This window comes from Peromyscus eremicus, chromosome 3 (assembly GCF_949786415.1).
Source record: "Peromyscus eremicus chromosome 3, PerEre_H2_v1, whole genome shotgun sequence".
NCBI lineage: Eukaryota > Metazoa > Chordata > Mammalia > Rodentia > Cricetidae > Peromyscus > Peromyscus eremicus.
Genome location: NC_081418.1, coordinates 131,608,911 through 131,621,028, shown reverse-complemented (window position 1 = coordinate 131,621,028; position 12,118 = coordinate 131,608,911). Strand labels below are relative to the sequence as shown.

Below are 12,118 nucleotides of genomic sequence, written 5' to 3'. Positions count from 1 at the left end.
ATCTCCAATTTTTTTAACAATGTACTCACCAAGTTCATTCTTTGTTCTGATAGGACCAAGAAATTTCCCAAAGTAGGAGTAGGAACAATAGCTACCTGAAGTGGAACAAGCCCGTCCCGTGGCTTTCAGAGGTAAGGAACTCTACTGATCCTGGTCTTTCAAGAAGCTTAAACCGATGAAACACAGAAATCTCGAAAACTCTCTTGTGATTATTGCTGTACTAAAATGTTTCCCTCTAGGCTCATTAGATTTTTCTCCATTAGAGAGTACAAGCATTTGCTCCATTACAGAGCACAAGCATTTGCTGCAGGCCTAGTGGGTGCCAAGCTCTGCATATCAACTCACTACAGCTATCTTGCTCCTGTAAGGTAGTGTCATTGCGTTAACTCAGCTTTCTGTCACGATAGCAAATGCCTGGCACAGTGGACTCCCGGTTTGGCTCACAGTTTCAGGGGTTTTCAGTCATGGTTCTTTGGGCCTGTTGCTTTGGGCCTTTGTAGCCCAGCACATCGAGGTAGAGCTAGAGGAGGATTATCCTAGCTTCAGGATGCCTGGAATAAATAAAGAGGGGAAGGGCCTGGCCCTAATACCCCTCCAGCAGCAGGACCTGTTTTCTTTAGGCTCTGTCTCTTTTTTTTTGTTTGTTTTGTTTTGTTTTTCGAGACAGGGTTTCTCTGTGTAGTTTTGCGCCTTTCCTGGAAGTCACTTGGTAGTCCAGGCTGGCCTCAAACTCACAGAGATCCACCTGGCTCTGCCTCCCGAGTGCTGGGATTAAAGGTGTGCACCACCACCGCCCAGCTATCCTTTAGGTTCTGTCTCTTAAAGCTTCCACCTATCCACAATAGCACTGCACCCTGTGGGCATTTCAGGGACATTGTAGATCCAAACAGTAACAGTTGTTATGCTTATTTTATAGGTGGGAAAACAGTATTTGGGGAAGTTACATGACTTTCACGGCCTTGCCAATCCCAAGTCTTAAAGATAACAACTTCCCCAGGAGTGCTCTCTCAAACCATTAAGTTCTATAAGATATTCCAGGAAGAAAGGAATTCATTGTTAAATAAACTTAAAAAAAAAAAAAACCAAACAAATCAAAAACCCACTTTGCAGGACAACTGTTCTTGGAAATTCACATTAGCATATGAAAGCTTCTGAGAAGTCCTGGGGAAATCTGTTTAGCCTGGTTTAGCTCAGCATGTCCCAAATTTATTTGCCCCTGAATTGCCTTTTCCGTGAGTGCCTGTTAATACTCTGAACTACCAATGTTCTAAAGGAACATGCATTAGGAATCTGCTTCAGAAAGCAGTTATTATGGGACCAAAAATCACAACCAGGTGTACTGGCACAGCTGAGCAATCGCTTGAGCCTGCACGGAAAAGAAACAGCCCGTCTCTCTACAAAATCCCAGCCATCATGATGTATTTACTAATAGGCATTGATAGTATTTTCTTTCTTTTCTTTTCTTTTTTTTTTTTTTTTTGGTGAGCATGTACAAGTTACCTTGAGTACATGGTTGTACCAGAACTGTGGAATAGTGTGGTGCTTTGGGGAATCATATTTTACAGTGTGTTTAGAACCCAGGGTCTCCATCCTGGAGCCTGTGGTAGAGACTACTTCTCTTAGCTGTGCAGTGTGGGCCGTCTATTGTCTTTATTGTTCCTATTACAGATAGATCTTGCAGCTTGGGTGGTTTTGTTTACAACCCACCCACTCAAGGGCAAGAGAAAAAGAGACAATGTTAGCTCCTCTGCTCTATGAGACTGCCTCTTTTTAAAGCCCAGAGTGAGGATGGATTACAGTGCTGGCATAGTTGTTCTAGGTGACATCATCAGGCAATGGAGAGAGTATGCTGAGCCGTGCTTTAAAGATCGGTTGGTCCTGGTAATCTGGCCTTCTCTCTAAGGGCAGCTTGGTTCATTTTCCTTTTTTGTCTTTTTTCTTTTTCTTTTTTTCTTTTTCTTTTTTTTTTTTTTTTTTTTTTGAGACAGGGTTTCTCTGTGTAACAACTCTGGCTGTCTTGGAACTCACTCTGTAGACCAGGCTGGCCTTGAACTCATAGAAATCCGTCAGCCTCTGCCTCCCCAGTGCTGGGACTAAAGGTGTGCACCACCATCCCCGGCTTGTTTATTTTTGAGACAAGGCTGAATTTGAACTCACTGTATAGTTGAGAATGGCTTTGAACTCCTCCTAATCCTGTGCCTTCACCTCCCAAGTGCTAGGATTACAGGCATGTGCCTCCACCTCTAGCCATGTTCTCATTTGTGTTCTCTCTCTCTCTCTCTCTCTCTCTCTCTCTCTCTCTCTGTCATTTTGGGGATAGGGTCTCTCAGGCTAGCCTGAAATTTATGACCCTCCAGCCACAGCTTCCTGAATGCTGAGATTATAGGCATGTGCCATCACCATATCTGTCCTGGAATTGACTTTTTTTTTTTTGAGAAAAAGAGGTCTTGGCTGGCCTGGAACTCACAGAGCCAGGCTCTGTCTACCGAGCACTGCGGCCAGGATTGACCTTTTTAAAGAAATAATTGGTATCTTAGTACATTTGTGTGACCTTTTAGTGGTAAAATGACTGAATTCCATGGATTTCATCTTTAAACATTAAAAGATTTAAAATCCTCAATCTCTATAGACCTTTAAGGAATCTTTGATTTCCCAAGATGAGTAGCATCCACTCCAGCCCAGCTTCCTGTCCCTCCCGTTATGGGGACTTCTGTGTGCCCAGCTCAGTGGCTCTCAGATTAGGGTACTCACCCCTTTGTAGTCAGTGTGTCCGAGAAGTTGCAGAGTTAGTGGAGAGCCTTATCCTAAGTGAACAAGGACTAAAAGTCGAGACATTTCTTTGTTTCCCCATCTCAGGCTTTGCCTGTCTGCTCTGAGGCCAGAGTCATTTGAAGAGGCAGCAGCCTTAGCTGCTGTCCTTGGTGTGAGAGAGGACTAAGCGGATTGGACAGCTGGGGCTGGGTGCATGGAGTAGCTGTCTTAAAACTTCCATGTCCGCTAGCAAACTCCAGTGCCAGCCAGTTCATCTGTTGGTCAGTGTGCAGGTCTGTTGGTACACTCTGTCTACCTGGGTGTACCCCCAAAACAAAAATAATTACAAGCGAGAAGCTTGGTGAACACAGCTGACCTAAGCAAGTCACAGTGTTCATGTTACTATCCAACTTTGGTAGGCGATGCTTCTCGCCTGTGGATAGGCCTAGGCCATAGACTCAAGGTTTTTGATTTATTTTGTTTCCAGCACTTAATCCAGAGCCCCACACATTGATTCAGGATTTTTTGTCTTTTTTTTTTTTTCTCCTGTTCCCTTGTTTTGGGTTTTTGAGACATGAAGCCTAAAGCCGCTTAGAGCTTATATATTAGCTCAAGATATCCTAGAACCCACGGTGATTCCTCAGGGTTGTAGGCTTGTATCACCGCACCAGCTTGTTACTATTTCTGGGGGAGGGGGGTCGGCGGGGGCAGAAGACAACTTTTAGGAATCAGTTCTCACCTTCCACCTTATAGAGGCAGGGTCTCTTGTTTCTGCTGCACAGTGTGTTCTAGGCTAGCTCTGGGCGATTCTCCCATCTCACAGTAGGACTGCTGGGATTGCAGACTTGGTCCACCGCACCCAGCTTTTTATGTGGCTGAAGATGGAGCTCAGGGTGTTGGATTGTGGGGCAAGCACTTTACCACTAAAGCATCTCCCTGGCCCTTGTCACTGCAGGTGGATTGCTCTGGGTTTGAGAATAGCCTAGGCTACATGTTGAGACCTTGTCTCAAAAACAAAACAGAACAACAGAAATGTCATTGAAATCTAGTTCATGTTCCTTACAAGTCACTCACAGTGTGCAATCCAGTAACTTTCGGTATATTAATAGAGTTTTATGTCATCAAAGACTCTAGGACTTTCTGGCTCAGTCACTCAGTGGTAGAGCATTGAAATTTGTGAGGCCTTAGATATAATTCATAGTACTGCAAAATAAATAAATAGATAGATAGATAGATAGATAGATAGATAGATAGATAGATAAGGAAACCAGGGCTGGGGATATAAATTGGTTGATAGAGTACTTGCCTAGCATGGACAGAGCCCCTGGCTGGGTTCAGTCTGCAGCACTGTATAAACTGTCCCTCTGTCCCTTTGCAACAGCTCCAGACACAGGTAACACCATTTTACACTTCTCAAGTCTTGGTCTTTGATTTGAGCTCTGTGTGTGTGTGTGTCTGTCCGTCTGTCTATCTCCCTCTCTTTCCCTCCCCACTCCGTCCTCTCCCTAGGGAAGTGCTGTACCACTGAGCTGCGCTCCACCTTCCTTAATCTTTCTGCACAGTGAATGCATTCACTGGTAGGTAGCACTCGGGCAGAATGTATTGCTCTGAATTCAGCTTCTACAAGCATCTGTTCATTCAGATAATTCAGATGCGTGGGGACACAGGGGAAGGAGCTCTTAGCTCTTCCCAGGGCAGACACAGAGGGCCTCACAAGTGTCTGAGAAAACTTTTGAAGAATAAATAGGAGCCTGCCATGTGGGGAAATAAAAACAGGGCCTGATCAGGAACCAATATTTGGGAAAGCGTGGGAAGTCGAGAGTTGATGGTTTGGGGCAAAGGCTGGAAGTTAGATGTGGGTAGGTAGGGCAGGGAGGGTGTGGTGTGTGGTGAGGGCTGGGCAGGCAGGTCAGTGGTAAAGATCACAGTGAGGTTTTATTCTGCAGCCACCTCAGGGTTTCAGCCGCAGAGTGACTTGCTCTGTCACACCAGCTGAGCTGCTTCAGAACAGTCCTGGAGGCAGTAAGGGGACTCAGTGCAGGGGAGACGCTGCCATCCACTCAGGCTACATGCTGCGCTGCCGGCCTGGCCAGCCCAGTGAGGCCGGCAGAGGTGGGGTATTGGAAGGGACGGCAGTGGGGCAGGCCTTACTCTATTAAATACTCCCTTCTGCCCCTCCATGTCCACAGGGTAATTGCTGTGTGTTCTCAGGGAGTCACATCCAATAGATACATTTTCCACTACAGCTAACTGCAGGTTACAGACCATCCCAACTAAAGCTTGGAGGAAACTCTCCCCTTCCTGGCCTTCTGCCTATGCTAGAAAGGGAGAGGGTGGTGTGCCAGAGTGCCACATCCTTGCTAGTTCAAAATCCCTAAAATGGAGTAACACAAATCCTGGTGTAGTTGTCAATCTGGGTCTGGGGAGGAAGACAGTGTCTGCAGGTCTCCAAGACACCCCCACAGCCAGAGGTTGGGGACAAAGGTCTGAGACTCAGTCAAATGCTGGGTGAGGTTTACCCCAAAGAAAGGGCTAATTCTCTCATTCACTCTTGGTCTGCCCTGCTGGCTTTCCATAGCACCTCAGGCTCCCATGGCCAAGCTATATAGCCTGGGGAGAAGCTGTGAGGGAGGTGGTGTCTACCTGCCCTCAGGCCAAAGCTGCTTTTATGCCAAACCCATTCTCATGCTGAGGCTGACATCCTAGCTCCAGGTTTCACACAGACACCTCTCTGGTGGCTGTGTTCACCCTCTAGTCCCCTGCTCTTCCGGGGACCAGAGCTCTCTGACCTGGAGGTCTCCTGGGGAGGGCCAAGAGGCAGACCACTTGGAGGAGACAACTGAATCTTTTCAGCTGGACTTGAGGAATTTCCTCAAGCAGCATAATGTCCCCATTCTTCTCTTCCTCGAAGTCGCAACCCGCCTCCCACCTTCCAGCCCACACACTTTCTCACCCACCCCAGCCCCCTGCTTGCATTCCCCTGAGTGATGGCTACTTCCCAAGGTCCTACAATACCAAGTGTTGGCCCAGCTAATGCACTTAAGGCTTAGAGAGTGACAAGGGGGCTCTGTCTTCAGGGTCCAGAGTGGGACGGTGTCCGTGAAGCCCATCATTGCGCCTGACTTAGACCCTCAGCATTCCTGTAGAGCACTTCCCCTGTGCCCACACCCCTCTTTCAAAAAGAGGATTGTGTGTTGGGGGTGTACATGTGTGCTGGTGCCTGTGGGAACGAGAAGACAACCTCTGGTGTCATCCACCCTGAGTTTTGAGATAAGGTCTCATTGGCCTGGGGCTCGCCCATTTAGGACTGGCCTGGCCAGAGAGCTCTAGGGGGCGTCCTGTCTCTCCCCTGCCTGTGTTAGAATTCCAGTGACTTCTGGGGATGGAGCTCAGGCCCTTGTGCCTGTGTGGAAAGCACTATATTAACTGAGCCATCCTCCCAACACCCCATCCTGCATCACTGCACAGAGGACCCAGAAGGAGTCCTTCAGTCTGGGTGCCTCTTCCATCCACTCCTGCCCACTTTTTTCTTAAGAGTGACTCAGATTTTGGATCTGACAAGCTCCAGCTGGGGGTGGGGGGCAGGGCAGGACCTGTTTGTGTGTGTGGATGGGGCACCACGTGGAGTGTGCTCAGCTCTGGTAAACGGCTGTGGAAGGAACTGGACGGGAGTAATGTGGAACTGTGGGTCAGCTGGGACCGTATCCCTGCTTCTCTTCCCTTCCTAAACATGGTCCCTCCACTCGCCTGGAGTATGGCTGCCTTCGGCGAGAGCCTCTGCTCCAGGCCTAGGCCTGTCCCCCTCCGATGCCACAGCAGAGAGGGACAGAGAAAGGGCAGACACTTCTGCTTCTGCCAATGTAGTGCTGCCAAGAGCCTGTGGGCTGCAGGAGGCCCCTGGTGCTGCACCGCCTGGCGTGGGGGAGGGGGGCCCAGAGACCTCCATAATCTTCCTCAGTTGCTTCCCCCAGCCAGAGTGGGAAGACTACTGTGTAGATAAGACTTCCTGACAGGCAGACTGCTGCAGGGCCTTCCATGGGGAGCAGGGGAGGCGTGGTGGGCAAGCCCTTGGCTGGAACCTAGCCAAGCCCCTCCTACTTCCCCCGCCATTTTGCCACGGCTGTTATGCCCCTCTCCCACGCCTGCGGGATACAAGGCAGCTCCCTTCCTGCCTGGAAGGAATGAGGAGTGTGCTGTGTGTATGTGTAGGCATGTGTGCATATATGACCCCATCCTTAGAGTCAGGCCATGGGGCTGGTGGTAGCTTTCCATCGTGACACACGTGCCTGAGATACCCAACTCACAAAGAGGAAAGGATCACTTTGGCTCATGGTTCCAGAGGTTTAATCCTAGGCTCGCTTGGCCCAGCTGCTTTGGGCTTCTGGCACTTAGTACATCATGGTGGCAAAGGACTAGAAAATCAAGTAAGACAGAAAGTAGCTGGGATCCCAATATCCCCTTCAGGGGCACATCCCAGTGACCTAATTGTCCCCTGCAATGTCTCCACCTCCTAAAGGTTCCACCATCTCCCAGTAGCACCACACACAGGCTGGGAGCCCAGCCTTCCATAGACTGTGCAAGAAGCACTGCCCGTCTGCGTGCTCTGCCCTGGAACTCCCCTCGCAGGGCGGAGTGTGTAGGCTGCTCCAGCTCACTCACCGTCCCTTCTCTGCTCCACACAGTTCCGGGGCCATGCCAACCTGCATGTGTTTGAAGACTGGTGTGGCAGCTCCATCCAACAGCTCAGGAGGAACCTGCACTTCCCACTGTACCCCCATGTAAGTGCCTGTGGGGTGTCTGCTCATCATCCCCAGATCATCTGTGTCTCCTCCATCTCATCCTCCCCATGCCTCCTTCCCGGCCCCTTCTCAGTCCGCTACAGTCTATATCATTCCCCTGGTCTCTCCGGCTCCCTCGTCCTCTGTTGAGAATATCTTTCTTGTCTTCTCCTTCCTAAGCCTCTTGCCACCTGCTGTTCTGTGGCGTTTCGGTTTAGGCTCTCTTGGTATTTATCCAGGGCCAACCTGTACAGATGTGCAAGAGCTGAGTGGGACCTGACACTTGTCTTGAATGCCACACACCACGCCACATCCCTAGTGTCTCATCTCCTGTTCCCCTCCTGGTCTTCCCACCAGCCCTGAGAGGCTCAAACTCAAATTCCTTAAATTCTTCTTCCTGATTCTGAGTAACAACAGTTCATCTTTCTCGACATAGATCCGCACAACCCTGAGGAAGCTGGCTGTGTCCCCCAAGTGGACCAACTATGGTCTCCGCATATTTGGCTATCTGCACCCTTTTACCGATGGTGAGGCAGCCCTAAAGCCTCATCCTTCTTCCTGCTCTTGAGTTCTTCAGGGAGGTCCTGGAAACATACGCCCGAACTAGGAAATATACCTGCAGTGAGCCCCTGTTAGCCCATCATTAAGGGAGAGGGGAAACTGAGGCATGGTGAACTCTCATCCAGTATCTTCAGGCTGCTGCCTCTCTCTCTTGCAGCTGGAACTGGCTGGTCTTCATAAGTCTTTCCCATCTTCATATTGCTACCCCAGAATGTAGAGGTTCCCTGTCCCCCATGTAAAGGTGGGAGGCAGTAAGGCACTATAAGTGAAGGGAATTAATGCCCAGGCATAATGTAGGCTTTCAGCCCTGGTGCCAAGGCCCTCCTTGACCCAGATACTCTGCCGTTGCCCAGGGAAGATCCAGTTTGCCATCGCTGCCGATGATAACGCTGAATTCTGGCTGAGTCGCGATGACCAGGTCTCAGGCCTTCAGCTGCTGGCCAGTGTGGGCAAGGTAGGGTCAGCTCGGCCCCTGGAGGCAGTCAGTCATGTGGTATAGGGGACTATTGGGAGCCGCTTTGACCATTAGCATCGCTGATGTGAAGAAGAGACAGAAACCGCACACGCTGCCCCTCAGCTCTGCCCTATTCTGCAGAGGGCATGCGAGATGTGGGCAGAGTGGGGGCCCAGCCACATACATCTTTTGGGGTCCACGGTCCCTTAGCCCCATGCTGAAGATTCATGCTGGGCTGATTGCCTGTGGGAAGGCTCTCTTCCACCAGTGGGAGCAGATGTGTGTTGGCTAGCCATCCTCCCTAACTCCGTCTTCTCTCTCTCTCTCACCCCTCCTCTCCCTTTCTTCCCCTATCTTCTCTCCTTCCCTCTCTCTCCTTCCCTCCCCTCTCCCCACACTTCTAGACAGGAAAGGAATGGACAGCCCCCGGAGAGTTTGGGAAATTTCAGAGTCAAATTTCCAAGCCAGTGAGGTGAGTGGGGAGGGTTACCACCCATACTCTTGTGAGCCCCTTCAGCACCAGGCCTGCCAGCATGAGAGAGCTGGGAGGGCCCCTCCTCACCATCTCCACCAGCTTGCTGCTCAGGGTTACTGTGCCTGAGCGCCTGTCCACACGGTCTGCCTAAACAGAAGCCATCTGCCCTGCCCTTCATTTTATAAATGCTTTTCTAGACTCTTTTTCTTTTTTTTAATGAGTGTGTTTTGCCTACACGTATATGGGTGTACCATGTGTGGGTCTGGTACCCTCAGAGGACAGAAGGATTATTGGATCCTCTGGGACTGGTTTTACAGGTGGTTGGAAGCTGCCCTGTGGATGCTGGGAACCAAACCCTGGTCCTCTGCAAGAGCAGTGCTCACTCTTAACTTCTAAGCTATCTCTCTTTTAGATGAGGCCACTGAGGCCCAGGGAAGCTTTGTGACTGATGGCAGGCCACACAGATATTGAGTGACACTCAAGATTAGAAAACAGGTCTCCTTTTTACCCGTCCTTGCCTTCCCGTTTTCTCCAGACCTGGAAATGCTCTCACACATAACGACTGCCTAGTGGTTGCTCTGGGGTTTAAGAGAGGATCCCTACAGGGAACTGGAAGAATGACTTTGAAGTGATCCTGGAGAAATCAAACCTTTTCCAGCCCGCAGCAGCAGCGGGAATGGCCTTAAGAGTTGGGCTGTGAACTTAATCCAGCTTCAGCCCGCCACCTGGTGGCTGACACAGTCACAGGCGAGGCCATATGCTGGCTAGAGGTTGCCTTGAGCAGACCTAGTTTGCAAAGAGCCCTTGCTGCGGGCTAGCACTAGTGTGAACACTCTTGAGTCCTCTCAGTGGTTGGCATGGACCCTAAAGCAAGGCTGCCTGGTCCAAATTACAACTCCACTGCTTACTACCTGGGTGACGTTGGGCAAATTACTAAAGAGTGTGGTGCCGTCTCCTTACAGCCAAGGAGTGTCCGTCAAAGCAGAGGATGGTCCTGGCGTGCAGCAACTGCTCACTAAGGCCTGACTCTGAGTGCTCTTTTCCTGGGTCCCCAACTGACTTGTGAACCACTTATATCTGGCCCTTGCAGAAAGAAAGCCGAGGTCAGCTGTCAGGGGTAGGTGGGTATAGTTAAATGGCAAGCTCTTGGAAAGAGAAAGGAGCACCAGGGAGCTTTTGGGTGGGAGATGTGGACCGAGGGGACCAGCTGAGGAGAATCCCATTTCCTGTCTCCTTCTGCCAGCTTGTCGGCCTCCCTCAGGTACTACTTTGAGGTTCTGCACAAGCAGAATGGTGAGGGTACCGACCACGTGGAGGTTGCGGTGAGTGACTGCTTCATCCCACTCCCCTCCAGCCCAACCCCCAACCCCACCTTTCCCAGCATTCCTTTCCCCATATCTCCAACATCTGTGCCCTTCCTCTGATTCTAGTGGAGACGCAATGACCCTGGAGCCAAGTTCACCATCATCGACTCCCCTTCCTTGTCTCTCTTCACAAGTGAGTAGGCTCTGCCTGCCTGGGAGCGCCTGGGGCTCCAGTCAGGAGAGTGTGGCCCAGGGTGAGGTTGGAGGGGTGGAGATAAAGTTCTGCTTCTTAGAACATGGGTGTGAAGTAGGTCCAGAGAGGATAAGAGCCTGGGGGACCTTACAAATAGGGGTCTTCACTCTCCAGGGTCAGAGGTCTGTTTAAGAACATGCTAGACACAGGTGTGGTGGCTTTGGGTTGGTTGGTTTGGTTTTTCAAGACAGGGTTTCTCTGTGTAGCCCTGGCTGTCCTGGAACTTGCTCTGTAGACCAGGCTGTCTAAGTGTTGCCAGCACTAAGGAGGCTATGGCAGGAGGATCATATGTATAGTCAAGGCTATCCCATGGGGACTTAAAAATAGACACAAAGAGAAAAAAGGGAGAGTGGGGGCATTCTGGAGGAAATATGTTCAATGTATAATATATGTATGTATGTATGAAGAAAATATAAAAAGAAAAATAATACAAACAAAAAGAACCTGCTAGAACCTCTCTGAGCCCTACCTCCGAAAAATGCCTTTGCCCACCCATGCCTAACATTTTGAATATAACTACAAGGGATTCTGGGACCATGAGGCTCACTTGACAGCAGACTCAGCATGTTATATTTGTATATATATATATATATATATATATGTATGTATGTATATGTATGAATGTAACAATAATAATCAAAGACAAAGAGGCTGTCAATTTGAGAATGGAGGTCTTGGGAGGGCCTGAAGGGAGGAACGAATGGGAATGTAATTCTATTTTAATTAAAAATGTATTTTTAGCCGGGCGGTGGTGGCGCACGCCTTTAATCCCAGCACTCGGGAGGCAGAGGCAGGTGGATCTCTGTGAGTTCGAGGCCAGCCTGGGCTACCAAGTGAGTTCCAGGAAAGGCACAAAGCTACACAGAGAAACCCTGTCTCAAAAAACCAAAAAAAAAAAAAAATGTATTTTTAGCCAATGGTGGCGCATGCCTTTATTCCCCGCACTTGGATGCAGAGGCAGAAGGATCTCTGTGAATTTGAGGCCAGCCTGGTCTACAGAGCAAGTTCCAGGACAGCCAGGGCTACATAGAGTAGTACTAGTAGTAGTAGTAATAATGATAATAGTAATAAATGTGCTGGGGTGTGGCTTGGTGGTAGAATACTTGTCTAGCGCATGCAATACCCTGGTTTCCATCCTCAGTACAGAAAAGAGTTAAAATTAAAAATAGCATCTTTAGCTGGGCGACAGTGGCGCACACCTTTAATCTCAGCACTTGGGAGGCAGAGGCAGGCAGATCTCTGTGAATTCAAGGCCAGTCTGGTCTACAAAGCAAGTTCTAGAACAGCCAGAGCTACACAAAGAAACCCTGTCTTGAAAAACAACAAATAGCATCTTTAGGCTTCCATGGCAAGAGTATGGTGAGTAGCAAGTCCTGGGGAAGAACAGGAAAGTGAGATCAGAGAGACAGGAAAGTGAGTGTGCTGAAGGAGAGAAGATGGGGAAGGACCATCTGGGCTCCCAGGAGAGGCCGGAAGTTGTTGTTGGTCAAAGTAAGAGGTGCAGAGCAGAAGGGACAAGCTGTGAGCTGCTGGATGTCAGAA

At 49.6% G+C, this 12,118-nt stretch overlaps 1 protein-coding gene across 1 annotated transcript in view; it reads left to right on the top strand.

The window, feature by feature from the left end:
- The window catches only part of B4galnt3 (beta-1,4-N-acetyl-galactosaminyltransferase 3), a 106,530-nt gene that overhangs the window by 73,924 nt on the left and 20,488 nt on the right, over positions 1-12,118 (top strand). Inside the window, exons 3-9 of the mRNA XM_059256871.1 lie at positions 54-131; positions 7,434-7,529; positions 7,966-8,056; positions 8,444-8,544; positions 8,949-9,016; positions 10,263-10,341; positions 10,450-10,516. Of these exons, the coding sequence (XP_059112854.1) occupies positions 54-131; positions 7,434-7,529; positions 7,966-8,056; positions 8,444-8,544; positions 8,949-9,016; positions 10,263-10,341; positions 10,450-10,516 (580 nt within the window). The remainder of the gene's footprint in view (positions 1-53; positions 132-7,433; positions 7,530-7,965; positions 8,057-8,443; positions 8,545-8,948; positions 9,017-10,262; positions 10,342-10,449; positions 10,517-12,118) is intronic.